The sequence below is a fragment of the Plutella xylostella genome, chromosome 23 (assembly GCF_932276165.1).
Source record: "Plutella xylostella chromosome 23, ilPluXylo3.1, whole genome shotgun sequence".
Taxonomy (NCBI): Eukaryota; Metazoa; Arthropoda; class Insecta; order Lepidoptera; family Plutellidae; genus Plutella; species Plutella xylostella.
In genome coordinates, this window is record NC_064003.1 from 9,604,861 (window position 1) to 9,625,244 (window position 20,384).

The 20,384-nt window shown below is 39.7% G+C and overlaps 2 protein-coding genes across 2 annotated transcripts in view; both read left to right on the forward strand.

The window, feature by feature from the left end:
- Positions 1 to 438: 438 nt before the first annotated feature.
- LOC125490383 lies at positions 439 to 6,213 on the forward strand (the record flags this gene model as incomplete). Its single annotated transcript, XM_048629426.1, has 1 exon — positions 439 to 6,213. A coding segment is annotated over exon 1 (5,775 nt), but the record flags the coding sequence as incomplete, so codon positions are not given.
- Positions 6,214 to 17,387: 11,174 nt separating this feature from the next.
- LOC105394983 (spondin-1) overlaps positions 17,388 to 20,384 on the forward strand; it is a 47,971-nt gene continuing 44,974 nt past the window's right edge. Inside the window, exon 1 of the mRNA XM_048629518.1 lies at positions 17,388 to 17,714. Coding sequence (XP_048485475.1) covers positions 17,528 to 17,714 — 187 coding nt within the window. The 5' untranslated portion in view covers positions 17,388 to 17,527. The remainder of the gene's footprint in view (positions 17,715 to 20,384) is intronic.

Genomic DNA, 20,384 nt, shown 5'->3' on the forward strand with positions numbered 1-20,384 from the left:
TCAAGGAATGCACAATGAAAGTGCGATACAGGAAAAAGGCACGCAACACCCTTGAGTGCCATCCGGTCTTGGAAGTTTCCCCGCTCGCCCACAAAAAACTTGTAGAGGCAGGGAAAGTGTATATCGGGCTACAAAGAAGACCTGTGGCAGACCATTCCCCTCTCGTGCAATGCACTAAATGTCTTGGGTTTGGCCACACAAAGGCAATCTGCAGGGAAACAGAGGACCTCTGCAGCCACTGTGGAGGTAAACACACGTGGGAGAAATGTCAGTTGAGACTGGACAGACTGCCACCTAAGTGTAAAAACTGCTCCTCCACAGCCAACGGTGAAGGTAACGACCTCAAGCACAATGCGTTCAGTAGTGAGTGTCCCGAAAGAATGAAATGGGATGCTATAGCACGGTCTCGAATATCCTACTGCTAAAGGCTCCTCACAGATGCAAAACTCATCCCCCCAAAGTGTCAATCAACGTAACAATGAATTAAACGTAATTCAAGTGAATCTGCATAGGTCTAAACTGGCAACCGCAGAACTATACCAGGTGGCAATGGAGACAAAAGTTTCAATAGCTCTTGTTCAAGAACCCTACGTGGGAAAACATGGCTATATGAAACAACAGCCAGGAACACGCCTTATCCAGTGTACCCTAAACCGACAAAAGCCAGTAAAGGCAGCCATCATCGTCTTCGGCGACTTGCTAGAGGTAATCCACGATCCACAGCTGGTGACAGAAACCGAAGCAGCAGCCGTGGCGATCGGAGGGGGGACAAAACTGGGCCTGGTATCAGTTTACTTTGAGGGGGATCAGGACATAGATCCATACATTGAAAGGACTAAAACATTCTGCGAAAAATTGAACACGCGAAACCTCATTGTAGCAGGCGACGTTAACGCATGGAGTCACTGGTGGGGAAGCGTCTCGGAAAATGACAGAGGGGTGGCGTACAGCTCATTCCTAACAGAAATTGACCTCCAAATTCTCAACACAGGAGACACACCAACCTTCGAAACCTACAGAAATGGAAAAATCTGCAAAAGTACGGTAGATGTCACCGCCTGTAGCACGTCACTTCTGGGTAAGATCGAGGACTGGAAAGTCGACGCAAACTTAATAACTTCTGACCACAACGCAATCACCTTTACACTGCGAACGGGAAAGGCACTAGAACACCTAAAGCCAATCACAACGCGTATGTATAATACCAAAAAGGCGAACTGGTCGAAATTTGCGTCAAAACTAAAATCCCTCCTGGTTGAGAAAAATATCACAACCACGTCCGTACAAGAGTGTGACAATCCAGAAGATCTTGAAAATATGATCTCAACGTACACTGAAGCCATCCACGAAGCCTGCGAAACGTCCATCCCAACCGCAGGAAAATGGAAAGGGGAACCCAAACCCCCGTGGTGGTCAAAGTCGCTTGAAGATCTCAAAAAAGATGTGTTGAGGAAAAAAAGAAGAATAAGGAATGCTGCTGCAAGCAGAATGCCCTATGTCATAGCGGAATACCAAAAAACTAAACAAGAATACTCCGAAAAAGCCGAGAAAGCCCAAATAGAGAGCTGGAAGGAGTTCTGCACGACTCAGGAAAAAGAAAGCATGTGGGACAAAATCTACAGGGTGATAAAGAAAACCTCAGGCAGGCAGGAAGACATGCTCCTCAGAGACACTGCGGGCAACACTTTATCCCCACAACAGTCAGCAGAACTCCTAGCAACGACGTTTTACCCAGATGACTCCGAAAGCACCGACCAACCATTCCATGCGGAACTGAGAGAAAAAACCAAGGAAATACCACGGAAACATCTAAGAGATAACGACCCACCCTTTACAACCGTGGAACTCGACCTTGTGCTACAAGCAATGAACCCAAAAAAAGCCCCAGGACCCGATGGCTTCACTGCCGATATCTGTGGCGCAGCCATCCAGTGCGAGAGGGAGGTGTTTATGGCGATAGCCAATAAATGCTTATCATTTAGACACTTCCCATCGCAATGGAAAACGGCGCACGTGGTGATCTTGCGGAAAGCTAGCAAAGAGGACTACACGCACCCAAAATCCTACAGACCTATAGGGCTACTCTCAGTTCTCGGAAAAATAGTTGAAAAACTAATGGTCGCTCGCCTACAGTGGCATATCTTACCGACGCTCAACAAAAACCAGTACGGCTTTATGCCCCAGAGAGGTACCGAGGACGCTCTCTATGACCTTGTAGCACACCTAAGAGAGGGAATGAACACCAAAAAATTTGTTGTACTTATCTCCTTGGACATAGAGGGCGCCTTCGACAACGCATGGTGGCCCGCTTTAAAACATCAACTGGCAAAAAAAAGGTGCCCACAAAATCTGTACGAGATGGTATGCTCATATCTCAGTGACCGAAAGATCAAGGTCAACTACGCTCGAGCGGCATGTGAGAAGGGGACCACTAAGGGATGTGTCCAAGGCTCCATAGGAGGACCAACTTTCTGGAACATCATCCTCGACTCACTGTTGCACAAACTAGAGGCTGAAGGAGTGTATTGTCAAGCATTCGCAGATGACGTGGCCCTTGTCTTCACAGGTCTAGCAGTAAAAACCCTAGAGGTGTCGGCTAACAAAGTACTCGATAAAATAGTGGAATGGGGAACTCGCAACAAACTCAACTTTGCACCACATAAGACCAACGCGATGCTGTTAACGAAGAAGTTGAAATACGATTTGCCCCAACTATTCATGGCTGGTACAAAGATAAACCTCGTAGAGGAAATAAAACTGTTGGGCCTCATCATAGACCGCAGGTTAACTTTCAAAGCTCACATAACCGCTCAGTGTAAAAAGGCAGCAGACATTCACAAACAGCTAGCGCGCGCAGCGAAGGTAACCTGGGGACTAAACGGTGAAATTGTGAGGACAATCTACATCGCAGTAGTGGAGCCCATCATGACATACGCCGCAAGCGTCTGGTCACAAGCCGTCGAACTGGAAAGTAACAAAAAACAACTTTTCTCGCTACAAAGAGGTTTCGCACAAAAAATATGTAAAGCCTACCGAACAGTGTCGCTCACATCTGCACTGGCACTGTCGGGCTTGCTGCCTCTCGATCTCAGAATACAGGAGGCAGCAAATCTGTACAAATCAAAAAAACTCTTGTCAGCTGACTACCTCCCACCTGGCAAAGATCTCGAACGGAATGTAGGGTACTTGGACTTACCACATCCGTCCACACTTACCTCTACCAAGTACGAGATCCTTGAAAACACCACCCTGCTGGACACCGGCTCCCAAATCTTCACGGATGGAAGCAAGATAGAGGGAAAAGTCGGCGCCGCCCTAAGTTGGTGGGAGGATGGCAAAGAAAAACTGTCCGAGACTTTTGGTCTCCACCCATCGTGCACGGTCTTCCAATCGGAACTTTATGCACTTCACAGGGCAACAAAACTGGTGAGCTCTAGCACGGATAAAAAAGTGAACATCTTGAGCGACTCGAGATCATCACTCGATCTGCTCCAAAATCCGAAACTCAGCCACCCCCTGGCAAGAAGCATAAAGGAAAACATTGCGAGGGCTGTGAGCGATGGCGGAGAGATACAAATGTTCTGGTTGAGGGCGCACGTAGGAACTGCCGGGAACGAAAGAGCTGATGAGCTCGCCAAAACAGCAGCACTACACAGCACCTCCCACGACTATGACAAAGTCCCCCTGTCCTATGTCAGAAAAAAGATCAGAGAGGAATCGGTCCGAAAATGGCAAGATCGATACGCGACCTCGAGTACAGGAGCAGTCACGCGTAAATTTCTACCGGATGTCAACCAAGCATACCGAATTACGCGAACTTCTAAATTGACCCCCGCTCACGTACAAATGCTGACCGGACACGGGGGGATAGGAGAATATTTGTACAGATTCAAACTTAAAGGAAGCCCTGGATGTGATTGCGACCCCAACATCAGTGAATCGGTATGGCACATCATTCTGGACTGCCCCCGTTTTCTTGCTGCAAGACATGATCTGGAGACACTGATAGACAGGAACTTGGTGGAGTCGGAATTAAAAGATATTCTGGCAGACACCAATCACAGACCTCATTTTCTATCATACGCAGATCGAATCTTCCGAGTAGCAGCAAGGAGAAACAGCACAATTTCTCGCCCTGAAGCCCAATCAACATCAACAACATCAACATCAGTAGTCCAATCATCAAACCCGACCATCTCAGCACCACAACAAGTGACTCCAAAAGCAACAGCGACAAACCAGCTGTTGTCTTGTGGCGAAAAAGGAGAAGCCGGACTAAGACGCCGAAGTGTGGCTCTGTTCATGGACAGTAGCAGCGAAAGACTCGGCATCAGCTTCTGCGTCTCGGGGGCGCGAAAGCGTGTAGCCATATCACCCGGCCTAGCCTCTCTCCTAAATGGAAGCACATCCAAAGCTACCATGAAACGTAAAGCCTATGACGCACTGCCGGTAACACTAGTGGGAGATCAGTCCTGCAGACTAGTACGATGCCGTAACAAGACCATCGCACTATTGGAATGGGCCGATGACACCCCGTTTGTCCAGGCATGCTCATGGCTCACTATGCTTGGAGAGAGAGCACAAGATAGTAACGTCCCCAAGATAATAAGTGTAGACGCAATGGTGATCGAGCATAAGAAAGGTGAAATTGTTGACCAGCTGGGCTGCCTAAAAGCCTCAAAACAACACGAAATAGTTGTGTATGAGGACAGAGGTGAAGACCTAAGCTTTCTCAGTGGACACATACCCGTGAGGAACAACAACCACCAACAAACTGAAGCGGCCACCGGATCAGAACGCCTACAGGAGAGGATGGCTTCCGAGTCCGTCGCTGCTGCTGAACAGCAGGAAATAAATATGAGGATGCAGAGCAGAATCTCGCAGGGGCGCGCACAAGGGTTCCTTCAGGCATTCAAATCAGCTGCCCAAAGCCTTATGGGGAAACCACAGAGGACACCTGAGTGGCGCCAAATCCCCAAAGGCCCCATCCGAAAAAGAACGGCCCAAAGAACCATAACAAGAGCCGACATGGGTCAGGTGGTCCCACCGAAGCTAAAAACAGCAACCTCCCCTAAAGAGCATTTGGAGAATGCCGTCATAGAATTTGTGGCAATAACAACCGCCACAAAGCAGGTAAACCTCTTGTCCTGCAAAACCATCATGCAGACCTACAGGCAAGAAAACGAAGGCCGGCTAAAAATTCTACTCGAGGAGGCCGAAGCCTGCATATACGATAACAGTAGTTGCCAAGTCCTCAGAGGCAAAATGACTGGAGCGTATATGGCGGCTTACAGCGAGGAAAGCGGATTTGTACCCTGGGAATGCAACTCCTCAAAATTTACTGTCCCACACAACAACCAAATAGTGGTCGTCGCCCAGTGCACCAGGATTATGCTAGAGGATAAAATCCTAGCAAAAGTGGAAACCATCAACACCAACTGGAATCACTGGACGATGCCCACTATCACTTGGGTGAACGGGGTACCTGGATGTGGGAAGACAACCTGGGTGATAAATAACTTCGATGTGAGCAAAGACACCATTATCACAACAACAACTGAGGCGGCCATCGACATAAGAAACAGGCTAGCGCATCGTATTGGTGACATGGTCAGAACTAGGGTGCGTACGATGGCATCAGTCCTGGTAAACGGCTTTAGAGAACATGTCGGATGCCAACGCCTGATAATTGACGAAGCCCTGATGAACCATTTCGGGGCAATCGTAATGGCCGCCCACCTGTCTCGTGCCTGTGATATTGCTCTGATCGGAGACATCAATCAGCTACCATATATCGACAGAGAGAACCTATTCGAGCTTAGGTACAATCGCCCAACACTGGTAGCAAACATCACCCAGGAGCTGTTGTGCTCATACAGAAACCCCATGGATGTTGCATACGCCCTAAAGGAAGTATACTCAGGCATATACGCAGCCACAGCGCGCATCCAATCCCTGCAGCTGAAAAGGTTAACAGACGCAGTAATTCCCAAATCCCAAACCAACACTCTGTTCCTGGTGCATACACAGGAAGAAAAAGAGACCTTGACCAGCCAAGGGTATGGTGAAGGAATGGGCTCACGCGTCCTAACCATACACGAAGCACAGGGATTGACGTACGAATCCGTTATTATCATTAGAACAAAAGATAAAATAAAGCTGCATGATAGCGTACCTCACGCAGTAGTGGCGCTGTCGAGGCACACCACCACCTGCACCTACTATGCGGATGACACCGAGGACGCTATCGGCAACCTCGCTAAAACGGCAATAACAGCGCCAAAGAAACGCATCCTCGAGTACAATCTAAAAATGGCAGTTAAGAATCGAGACGAAGAGGTCATTGCACTTTCTGGGGAAATGTTAAGAAGGCATAACGGGGCGGAATAAAACATAAAATATAATTTTGGTTAAGAGCTCAAAATATAGGCCAAATTGATTATTATATAATTATTATAAAAACTAACAATTAAAATAAGTTATCTTTAAGAACAGAGTCACACACTAACATCAGGCAAAACATGACCTATAACGACTGAGGGGCCGAGCCATTGCCAGGTGTCTACTAAGTTCTCCGAAGAAAGCTGGCATTGGCCCTGTCCTTCTTAAGTTTGTTGCCATTACTAATGTAAGTGTGACTCTGAAAACCATTAATAAAAAAAAAAAAAAAAAAAAAGGAAAAAAAAAAAAAAAAGACATTTCTTGTATAATGAGATACACGGCTGGGGGTTTTTAGTCGGTTAACGCCCGACACTACCTGGGTCCTCTTCCCAGGTGTCCATGTGGATTTTCCCCCAGCAGTGAAAAAAAAAGAGAAAAAGAACAATATATATATAAAAGAAAGAATATATAAACTAAAGACAAAATAAATATATATAAAAGATAATATATATAAAATAAACTTCCTTACCGAGTAGAAAGTAGATAAAAGAATTAAAAACTATCTCATAAAAATTACCACTCTTCAAAAGGCACGGACATAAAGTCTGTGGAGTGATAATCATTTATTAAAAAAAAAAAAAAAAAAAAAACTAATACGGTAGGTACGACAGTCGGGTTGCCCACTTACCCGATAACTTCAGCGCATTGCACTGATTCAAAAACGGCGATACGGCTCGCGACCTATCACGTGAGTACAAATTACGTACAGCGAAAATCGGATGACTCGCTTGCGAGTCACCTCTGACTACCCCTTCGGGGATTACAGTCGTGAGCATATGTATTTATGTGTGTAATACGGCAGGTACCTAAAGTAAATCGAAGTTTAATAAATTACCATTATTATACTTTTATTTTTTATGAAATTTAATATTTTACAAACTACTGTAACTGTAACTACATGTATCACGTCCAACATAGACATAAAACATCCAGTCTGTGACAATGTGCCTACTTTTTTGCTAAGTAAGTGTCTCTCACTTACTTTACATCTTGTTTTATGTTCTAGAGCACTACTGTACCCAACTCAAACATCAAATAGGGTTCTGACACTGGACACTATACAACTTTTCCCTTGTCATTAAAATAGCTTTAGGCAGCCCCTAGCAAGCTTGTCATACGAAATAACTTCGTGTAATGTCTTCAAGTTACGCCTGTGTTGGGTATTGTAGCGGTGTCATTTATATTACTAGCCAGTCGTGTGGGTACACAACTATGTTTTAATACGTACTAGATGGAATGTCAGTGCAAAAGAAACGTCTCGATAAATAACACCCCACTTCCACTACTCATCTGTTATTTTGAGTACGTTCGGTTTGAAGATTTGTGACTTTAATCATTGGTAGGTAAGTACACTTAAGTACAATGGTTGTGATTTGGTTAAACTCAAAACTGTTTGATAGTAAACAAAATGCAGACAGTTTTTTGCTTTGTTTTTATGTATGCGACACACCATATGTTCGAATTTTTTTATCTAAGCGTACCCACTACTGAAGAGTTGGAAATTATGATCAACGTTGGTGGCCTATGGTCTATAGTTGGTTCTCAACACTGAAACGCATCGCAACACTGAAAATGACACAAATAATCAAGAGACAAGTATACGTCCATCTAGGTAATTTTATCAATACTGTTGTGTTATACGTAAGTAATTACGTAAGTACGGATCCCAAACTAGACCGATCCTTTATTGGTAGGTATCAGATAGCTATAAATAACCTTTAAAAACTTAGGTAAGAATCAGATTCATCATTCGTCACTCAAGACAAGATAATTAAATACGACTACCATCTTATAAGAAACCTTTCTCTCTTCCAAGACTGAAAAAACTATCAGTCCCTCTCCAATGTCCATGTAATAGTAAAGTCTAACGACATACACCGGATAGAGGTCAGAAGTTGTACCAAGTTTGTGCCCGGCCGCGCGGCTAAGGATGGTTCGTTATCCAGCTATTAGGACCTCTTAGGACAGTTTGACGGAAAGGGCACTTTCATAAGACTCGATACTTAAAACTGCGGCCAACTATCCCCAACTCGGGGAGGGAAAGGGGGAGGGTTGGCGGATTGGCGCTGTTAAAAGTCGGTTGAAGTAGGGCAGATGTGTTTTAAACTGCGATACTTACGTATTTTAAGTAAGTATATACATAGTTACGCACCAATGATAATGTTATGAAATAATTAAAAATATAACTTGCACAAAAAGTAACTGCAGACTAAAATTCCCAAAATAAATTTTCTTCCAGCCATCATTTTGATTGGTTAGCATTCTTCCGTAATAGGACTCCCTAAATTCAAAGGGCCCTTTTAAAACGACGAATAAAAGGTTAACATCCGTCTCCAGTCGTGTGGGCACTTTTCATCAATTTCAATGTTTACTGTCCATTACATTCCATCTTGTGCCGTCCGCGGGTTGATGGATGATGCTCCTTCAAGGTGGAAATTATTTCTTGATCGAATATCTTTGAAAGGGGATTCAATTTAGTTCCAGCTTTCAGGGTCTCTGCGGTTACTTTGTGAAGGATCCCAGAGACGCTTGGCTGCACGATGTGATCGTGTTTTTAACCGCCGCGGCATAAGGTGATGTAAGTTTGACGTATGTGTCTGTATGTCGTTGAACGTATTCGTGAGGTCACCTTATAATGACCAGCGTAGTGGCCTTATTGTCCACAGTAAATGCTGAGCTGGTGCGTTTTTGACGCTCTGGACAGCGACCTGGACCTGTCGTATTATTGTTTGTTTTGTATTGTCAATCTGTATATTGTTAGTGTTTTTTATAATATTCTGTATTTTTGTTGTTGTTTTCAGGGTGTCAAATTAAATCTTTCTTTGTTTTTTTCGTATTAGGGTGCTTACATAGAGAATCGGGTTCCGTGTATCTACCTGTACCGGTAACCTGATTATGCGAAAGCGCTCACTCACGGAGCATTTCCCGGATTTTTTAATGTCATGAGCGATTCTCTATGTAAGCACCCTTAGGCTTTAGAATGAGTAGCTCGTCCGGCACCGACGAAGGCAGATGTTCGGGATCGCAATACCTGACAGCGTATCTGCAAACAATTTTCGGCTTCGCAAAATAGCTGAGTTAATTGCCAATTTGCCGGTTTGTTTGCAATACTATTGTATAACAAGTACAGCCAATTAATTCCAACATCAAGGGGGAACGAATTTAATGAATTAACCAAAGGTATGGGGGATTATGGCAAATTAGCAATCCCATTTAACGGCCACCGTCACAGATTTTCGGTTGCGTTCAATTAATATTTATGAAAGCAATCCCTGATTAAAATTACTGTTTGAAATTAATATGGGGATGGCTACTGCAACTACGTACAGTCATATTCAGTTTCAATTACCAACGGGAAATCACCTCAATATATTTACATCAGAAATTGAATACGACATGAAAGTAAATTATGTACCTACCTACTATTGCAAATGTTTGCATATTCACTTCCTAATTAATACAACGTAATATTATGTAAACTTTAATACTTGTACCATACATAATATATGCATGCCGTTATTAACGAAATCACGACTACTGAATCTTATTTATTTATTTATTTTATTTATTGGTAAAGGAATACAAACAGTGCACATTACAAATCATTCTTAAACTATAGATACATAGGTCTTATTCTAGTACTTGTACCAGTTATATGTATTCACAACATTTGCCAAAACTTCCTATACCTATCTAAGAACTAAGTTCTTAATCTTCAATAATAATATGATACGACAACGATAAACGACGAGTAAGACGGTACACCCGAGTCCTCGTTGTTCTATGAGTAAGACAATACAAGACTGTACTGTTGCCACGAATGTTTATCAAGAATACTTTTCAGAACGTCTTACCGATAAGTTATTCAATAGGTAGGTACTTCAGCGAGATTTTTATTAGTAAACTTAACCGACAGGGAACCATAAGGGTTCTGCTTTCAACTTTTGAGATACAGAACCATAAAAACTGAAAAGGAGCGTTCAAAACACACAATTTGATTCCTTAGAATGTCCATAAATCCTGCATACATATGTCCCGCGTCCGACAACTAAAAGCGATTTATCATTTGCTATCGACTGGCGCGATGACAAATCGATAGAGGCTATAATCGCTATTCAGTTCAGCCATGCGTTTTCAAAGCCACTGTAGGGTACAGTCAATATAGTAGGCTAATTAGCCGGGTCCACAACGAACGATCCAACGCGATCCGATCTCGCGATCCAAGGAATTTTACATACATTTCGGTCCATGCAAATTGAAAATTTCTGAAGTTGGATGTGATTACACTTATGTGCTTTGTTAAACTAATAAACCGCCTATTCAGTCTTTCAGATTGACAGTTAGAGCGCAGATCACGTTGGATCATTCGGTGTGGGTTTAGGTCTTAAATTCTAATCGGACAGTTTTTAAAAACAGTCACGAATAAGTACACTAAACTGAAGGCCCTGTTTTGTTGCATACACCTGATCATCTTCATTTCATAACCTCTGTAATATCACTCTCACTTTGGGAATGTTTTGTTGCAGTGAATAAGGACTCGACTTAGTTCCAAGTTTGTGAACATGAACGTTAACACTTCATCACTTGTGGGACTTGTGTCTGTGTCTCCGTATTATGTAGTTTCAAATATGTGCTGACAAAAATATAATGAGTATTAATACCTATACCATCTACAACAGAGACGAGATTATCTATTCTTGAATATGTACAAAGGTTCCAATCGAGAGAGCCACGTACAGGAGCTTCGCCCCCTCTCTGAATAGAATATATAAATAACAACAATTACCTATATAAGTTAACAAATAATAATACATCCCTTTTCCTCATTGTTGATAAACAAAGCCAGTTAATAATGAAATCAATAAAATATAGTCAATTTCTATAGCTCTTCAGTCAATTTCCGAAACCGTCACTTCAGTCCTGGGGGTCACTCCATATTGACAAAAAGTGACGTTTCGGAGCGGTCCTGCGCGAGCCACGGCTCTATCTCGTTGTAATAAACGTTTCGATTGCAAGAAAGCTCTCATTCGTTAATTTTTCTTGAATATAGAGTAACCCGCTTCAACCAGCGGGCGCTGCAATATCCGATCTGCACATTGTACGCTCACCTCACGAGTTTACGACGAGGGGTCACTCCATACAAATACAATATAACACGAGAGCTGCCATGCTATTTGTATATTTAACACACCGTTATAGAGTCGCAGATAGCGTAGCAGCGCATTGCTTCAGTGATTCTCCTGAATTTGGGCTGGACGTCGACTGCAGGTATTTCACGTGTAAAGTGTGGTTCAATTTCAAGATACTCTGGCACTTCATCACTGTGTTAACCCCTTATAGGGATGGATACTGGCAATTAATGTACCAATCGCACACTACCATTTAGGTTACCTAACTCAATATGAGATTTGAAATAATTGTGTATGGATTACAGTCATCGCTATTAAGCGTTTACACTAGTGTACCGTAATTTTCTTGTGACAAGGTACAAAACTGCGTACATGACTGCACAACGTTGGCACTTATCAATATCCTACATCTTATAGACAGAGGATGGACTAGGGAGACATAGCTATATGTGTAGCTGTTATAATCCAAACCTCAGGGTAGGCACTAGAAGGTACATAGTTCACAAAATAGAATAACCTGTATGTCAGAAATCTCTCTCTCTCGAACGGAAGAGATAACGGAATAGCCCAACTCGACTCCGCAGATTTATTTGACTTACGTGATTCTATTGAGTAATAGTTCCTCAGTGCTGTTTCACTGAATTTCAATGAAATAGAGCACACAGCGGGCAACTTTCAGACTAACTCGGATTAGTTCGTGAAGTCAAATAAAATTATCAGGTGAATAATTAATCAGTTTATTATCTCGATTGTTACAGGAGTTAAGCAGTCAGGTTTATGAATGTACAGTCAACAAAAGAGACTATGTACACCGCGTTTATGCTTAAAGCTCGAAAAATGAGATAATATTATGTGTCACTTAAAATGCAGCTTGTGTGAGCGGTGTATCTATCGATAAAATATAATTTAATTCTTCTATCATCCACCCATAAAACTAATTATTAAATGGTTTGCGCTGTGTCTTTTGACGTGACGGTAATTAATGTACGTATTATAACTTATTATAAAGATCAGCTACCACTTTGCTCTTCGGAAAATAGTCCTTGTGCCACCCACTACTGTAGATATACACTCTGGATTTCCTAGTATAGAACTATGTTGTTCAGTCGTAAATAGTCGTAATGAAACTAAAACATGGTATCCTATAGGCTTACTTATTATAAGCTGAAAATTCTTATTTTACTAAAAGAAGTGTTAAAATTTCATCAAGAAATTAACAAAATAATTTCCAAGGAAGCAAAGTTTCGACGAACTTCCCGTTACACATTCTTTTGAAATACTGTTGTTCTGAAGAAAAAGCTAAGAATAGTAATAAAAATGTTAGTATCTGAAGTAACTAAAATTCCACCTTCAACTGAGAAGCAACGTCCATCTTTGAAAAGTTTTTTAATAACGCAAAAGCTACCTCTTTTAGTACTCTTTTGTTTATTTTCATTTTGATAATGGCTGTTTGTAAATGTTTATATTTTATAAACCAACAAAAACGAGTAATAACGAGTTCCATATCCGCAATACTTAAAATAAAAAAACTAAAATCGACAACTTTAACTAACCTAACGTTCTTTAATTTAAGTACATTAGTTATAACTTATAGCTAAAGGAGTTCCACAAAACTCTTTCGTATTTCACGTACTCCAAAAAATCCATACAAACCCTTAAAAAATAAACAGATGTTTTCTCCTTACATAACGCTTTAAGTAGTCTTTTGCATAGAAAAAGTTTAGGCATCGTTCAAATTCAGATTTAATAAACCTACTCACGCTAGTTTCCTGAAAGTATACACAGTGTTGCCAAATCTACCTAAGCATGGACTTACGTCCTACTAGTACAGCAGGTCTAGTACAGGTTTGATAGTTTGTCGCAAACTATATAAGTTTACGTTTTCTCGCATACTAATTGGCGCCTCTAATGGAAACTATCATGAAACTTTTGACAGATAATGTATGCAGATGACAGTAGAAAACGTAACCTTTTTCGTTTTCATAATATATAGCAAAACCCGTACAAAAGGGTCAGTTGAATAGTCGGTTGCACACTTAAGAATGTCAAATTAAGCAGATCTTCAGTATGACTTGCAGCGCTGTGATTGCCGGAATTAACACACGTTATTAAAGACGCAGTGAACTAACATATTAGAGGTTATAATAATACAGGTTGTATTAAGTTACTAATACCTGGATAATTATTGTATTATTATGTGTACTAAACATTTATGTTATAGTTATTTGATATACCTAACGAACGATATTCTTTGTAGGTTTCTATAATATTCAATATATTTGCCACCACAATATCAGTTATCAACTTTACTTAGGTCAGCATTCAGCCTAAAGGTACGTACTAACATATTATTGGCATTCACTGAAAGGTAAAAATTATACATCATATTCCATAATACCATAGGTTCTTTTGTTGAAAAAATCCCATATAATGTGTACCTAAATAATATATTATAATAATTAAGTATTTATTCGTTATGGAATTCAAAAATATATATTCAAAAAACAAATATCATTCGAATAGCTGAAAAAACGTATTCAACTATTTTCAACAAACAACTTTTGATGGAACTCACAGCAAAACGTAAAAAACCAACCTATTGTTAGTACACCTACAAACTTAGCGTACTAGTCGTATATACTATATACAGGGGGATTTTATCCATTAGTTTATGCTTAAAGCTCAAAAAACGAGATATTATGTGTCACTTAAAATGCAGCTTGTGTGAGCATGTATCTATCGATAAAATATCATTTAATTCTTCTATCATCCACCCATAAAACTAATTATTAAATAGTTTGCGCTGTGTCTTTTGGTGACGGTAATTAATGTACGTATTATAACTTATTATAAAGATCAGCTACCACTTTGCTCTTCGGAAAATAGTCCTTGTGCCACCCACTACTGTAGATATACTTCGTGGATTTCCTAGTAGGTATAGAACTAAGTTCAGTCGTAATGAAACTAAAACATGCTATCCTATAGGCCTACTTATTATATAAGCTGAAAATTCTTATTTTACTTAAAGAAGTGTTAAAATTTCATCAAGAAATTAACAAAATAATTTCCAAGGAAGCAAAGTTTCGACGAACTTCCCGTTACACATTCTTTTGAAATACTGTTGTTCTGAAGAAAAAGCTAAGAATAGTAATAAAAATGTTAGTATCTGAAGTAACTAAAATTCCACCTTCAACTGAGAAGCAACGTTCATCTTTGAAAAGTTTTTTAATAACGCAAAAGCTACCTCTTTCAGTACTCTTTTGTTTATTTTCATTTTGATAATGGCTGTTTGTAAATGTTTATATTTTATAAACCAACAAAAACGAGTAATAACGAGTTCCATATCCGCAATGCTTAAAATCAAAAAACTAAAATCGACAATTTTAACTAACCTAACGTTCTTTAATTTAAGTACATAAGTTATAACTTATAGCTAAAAGAGTTCCACAAAACTCTTTCGTATTTCACGTACTCCCAAAAAATCCATAGAAACCCTTAAAAAATAAACAGATATTATCTCCTTACATAATGCTTTAAGTGGTCTTTTGCATATAAAAGGTTTAGGCATCGTTCAAATTCATACAGATGTAATAAACCTACTCACGCTACCTACCTTTCCCTAAAGTATACAGAGTGTTGCCAAATCTACCTAAGCATGGACTTACCTCCTACTAGTACAGGAGGTCTAGTACAGGTTTGATAGTTTGTCGCAAACTATAAAATTTTACGTTTTCTCGCATACTACAGTTCCACAAACTTATCTGTTCCGGTGAGAGCGAACTAAATTGATCCATATCTCATTACTTACTTATGAATTATATATTGTTAAGGATTAGATGGGTTTATTAATACCGCAAGGGAGAATTACTACTATGGGCAATCTTAAAATCTTATAGAATGAAGAAATATTACACATTTAACGTGAGCTGTCATCGGAACAGATAAGTTTGTGGCACTGTAATTGGCGCCTCTAATGGAAACTATCATGAAACTTTTGACAGATAATGTATGCAGATGACAGGAGAAAACTTAACCTTTTTTCGTTTTCATATAAATAGCAAAACCCGTACTAGAGGGTCAGTTGAATAGTAGGTTGCAGACTTGAGAACTTCAAATTAAGCAAATCTTGACTATGACTGGCAGCGCTGTGATTGGCTCAATTAATACACGGTATTAAATACGAACTTAACTAACATATTATATTAGATGTTAAAATAATACAGGTCGTATTAAGTTACTAATACCTGAAATACGTAGATAATTATTGTATTATTATGTGTACTAAACATTTATGTTATAGTTATTTGATATACCTAACGAACGATATTCTTTGTAGGTTTCTATAATATTCAATATATTTGCCACCACAATATCAGTTATCAACTTATCAGCAATCAGCCACTAAAAGGTAAAAATTATACATCATAAACCATAATACCATAGGTTCTTTTATTACAAAATTCCCATATTATGTGTAAATATAATAATTAAGTATTTATTTGTTATGGAATTCAAAAATATATATTCTAAAAACAAAACCTACCATTGGAATAGCTGAAAAACCCTATTCAACTATTTTCAACAAACAACTTTTGATGGAACTCACAGCAAAACGAAAAAAACCAACCTATTGTTAGTACACCTACAAACTTAGCGCACTAGTCGTATATACTATATACAGGGGGATTTTATCCATTAGTTCACAGACCAACAGGTGTCTATTGAATGCGAGTCGACAGGCAACAAAAAATTGAATTACCACCCTGTCTGTACCCGTCTGTACCCGGCTGACAAGCAGGGTAGGTACAGTCGGATGCTGAGAAATTGCATTTATTTTTTAAGGCGTGCACTATGCAGTACGTCAGGTACTGGTTTCGAAGTTTATATAAACGAAATTAGTTTACGTTTTCTTTCGTCATCTCCATACATTATCTGTGTAAATTTTTATGGTAGTTTCCGCTAAAGGCGCCACTTTGTATGCGATAAAACGTTAGCTTTAAAGTTTTCTGAAAACTATTTCAGCTTTACAGTTTTCTGAAAACTATTTCTACTACTGTAAAGATACATTGAGTGATTTCATGAACCTTTCAGAGGAAGGCAGGTGATCTATCCGGTTATACCGCAAATTCAAGACGACTGAAGTGTGGTAAACTCATAATCTTTACAATTAACAAATAATTATAAAACTTTACGTTTAACAACTGATATTATTAGGTACAACACTATTATAGGGCCAAAACTTGATTGATTACGTTTCAGTTTCCGGGGACGGTTTAACACAGTGTGTAGTCGTGGCCACAGGTCAATATGAATGATGATGTATTGAGTTTTAGTTGACTGTACGTGATGAAGGAGAGAATAAATATGTACACACACCTCTACCCCCTACTCTATGCAGTGGGCTTTATGAGTGTACACATTAGGGCACTTCCTACTTGTATCGTTTTTTTTTAATATACCGTGTTTTGTGAGAGTTTTAGTTAAGTTTTTCATTGGTATGTAAATGTATATCTTTATTAATTTGTTGCAAGTAATTGCGTACTACGTACCTATGTAAACTTGGAAACGCAAATATGAGATTGTTCCCTCTTATGAGTCTTATGAGTGCTAGTTTATGAGTTATGATGAGTACCTGATTGTATACGAAATGATTTCGTCAGTAGAATATGAATTTACGCTACCAATACTCATATCATAGTAATAATCATTTTATAATATGAAATGCAGAAGTCAACAAACGTAATACGAACTATCACCGCGTGTTTATTTCTGTGCGCGGACGACTCGAAACCAAAATAGAAGAGCCATTCACATCTCCTCAGCGAGGGAGTGGAGCGGACACGCGCATTCCAAACGGAATTAAAACATTTGAATTTCTGAAATAAAACTTTCCCGTACCTGCGGGACCGTGAAATTAATTCGTTTCAACAGCGCATTGGCGCCAACGTCCGCTCGACATGGCGGCTCAGTTGCGTCTGGCGGCCATCTTGTTTTTTTTCGCGTCGCCATTTTGTTTTTGTGCCGGATGTGACGTGGACACGGTGGCGGTGTACAAAGTGACTCTGCGTACTCTCTGGAGCGAGGAACGGTTTCCGAAGGATTACCCTAAGACCTGGCCGAAAGCGCAATGGGCGCCGCTTTTTGGTAAGTACCTAAACATGTGTGATTGATGATTTTTTTATCAGTACTTAATAAATTTTACAGGGTGTTTCCAAAGTTGTATAGTAAACCGAAGAAAAGTGAATTTTTGCGCTCCTCCATAGAAAAAAATATATCACTGCCAGAGATAACCATGTTGAGCATACTTTGTTAAAAACTCTTTCAAGTCCAGTCGTGTATCCGTATACAGTATACCTGTAGTCTATACTCTGATTACTCTGGCACTATGATAAAATCCTGCGCAGTTGTATGAATGAGATTAGCGGCCGTATTTGAAGTGCGATGACGATAATTTATAACGCAAGACATAAAAACGGTGTAGCAGTTACAGAACACTGACTAAAACCCACAAGATCCAGAGATGGAATCCCATGTATAACAAATATTTTCTTAAACACAGATTTCTGGAGTCCCAGATATACCCAAAAAATGACTCTAATATCTTGTAAAGATGTAGGTACCTACCTCTAGAAGTCACGTTAAGTAGGTATTCTAACCTATCAGCTTATATACTTGTTTCGTCATTTTCCGAAGGGTTTTCCGATAATTACAAAACGTTTAGCCGGCTTTTGTAGCTTCAAACAACAATTAATCTTTAGATAAAATCGAGCAACAACCCCGTTATGAAGGGCCATTGGGAAAACTTTCGCATTTTAATCTCCACTTCTTTTGTTTTTACTTTTTAATCACTTCAGAATTTGTATTAACTTTTATTGTATCAGGAGAACAATAAAAACTTTTGCGATATGAATTTTAACTTTTTTTCGAATAATTTATTAGCGTTGTATATTTTGTGTTTATGACGTTATAAAAGCTAACTAATATACGTATTATAACAGGCAATGCTGAAATAGATAACCGCTTTCCGGCATTGTAACTGGAGCAGGAATGCCGATAACATTAGATTTAGAACTCTTTCTTATGAGAACAGTAATTCGTGATGTGTGCAGTGCGAGTAGCTACCTATATTTCGAAATAACTACCGTCTACAAAATCCCTTTTGTCAATTGTGTGTCTCCCCTCGACCCACCCGCCAATCGGCTCAGCAAACAAAGACATATTTCATTTCATCATCCGCCCGACCGGAAACCTTTTGTTGCAAAAACGGTTTTTCAATCTACCATCAAACTCATTCAAAAAAGTATCGCATTTTCCACGGCTGGACGGCGTGACCAGAAAGCAGTCATCTCCATTATGTTATGAGAAAAGCCGGAGATATTGAATTATCTCGTAGGATATAAATCTTCGGGTATTCGAAAGGCATTTGTCCTTTTCCCGTCGAGAAATCCTTTTGTCTGTTTTCAATGAAAAGGAGGGAAGTAGCTGCGGTACCATGGCGAGCGGTCGCGGCTGTGATAGCGATCAGTTAGAGTTTCTGAACTTTTTCAATACCTATATAAAGTTGCACAAATTATCTAGGTAAGTACTCGTTTATTTTGACTAGAATGAGTGTAACTAAAATAAAAATGGTTCCCGTATCATTTAGTGTAAGGTAAGCTATACTTTTTCCAATTAACATATCACGAGGTTAAATGAAATGTTTGAAAGAAGTTTTATTCAAATGGCTTCGCTCATCGATCAAAAAGCAATATTTAAAATATATTTATTTGTTCTGTTTGGGATATTGGTAGGTACTATTTACTAAAAGGTTGTAGGTGCCGGTATAGTTACCGGTAATCGCTTTCAGACACAAATCAACACCTCACCGCACCTGAGTCCATTCTTGGTCCAAATTACAGCGTGTGCGAGATGTCCCCTTCATAATATTATCTTAACACTCACGAGCAATAAAAAAGTTCCACTTACGAAATTTCGACACTAAAATATAATTACAGCGGGATGTAATTCATAGTACCGCATTCAGCCGCGGCTAATACGGCCCGCTGGTCACACAGATCAAACGCGTGCGTTAGTTACCGAATATACCATTGTATTTACCAACATGACAGGTACGCGCCGTATAGCCTTTTAGGATGATGGGTTTGGGCGACGTGCTTTTAGGAAAATTAATTACGAAGCAATGAATCGATGTGGATAGCTGAGGTCAAAGAAATGGAAGTGAGAGAATTGCTTTTGTTTTTTTGTTATTAGGTACGTACGTACGTAAATTTAATTTTGTTTGAATAGGTGCGTTGTCTAACAACCCGCACAAGGCCAGCGTGGTGGACTAGCCTTAAAACCCTTCCTTCATTGGAAAGAGACTCGTGCCTCAGCATGATTTATTTATTATTTATTTTTATTAGCATGATGATGAGGTGCGTTGAGTGATGTTTAATAGTTACTAAAGAGCATATCTGAGTCGCGTATAAAATACGCTATAAATCTCTCGATGAAATTACATAAAATCTGAGTAAACTTTGGATTTATCCATCAATATACACTTCTCTAATATAGCTTAATTTTACCGATAGCTAAATAAATAAGTAGTCATGTTTATTTGGTTTTATGCAAACAAGCCAGAAGATTCGCAATTCACAATACCAACTTTATTAACTTTTTACCATAGTAGGTACCTATTGAGAAAACTATGATTCCGATTAAGTTTTCTTTAGATAACCTTTGGATTAACCAACTTCATGTAAGGTATTGAAGTTGAACTTAGGGATGCTTTTGCTTATGCGATTGTGTATTCATACCTATTTTTTTGTTTTAATT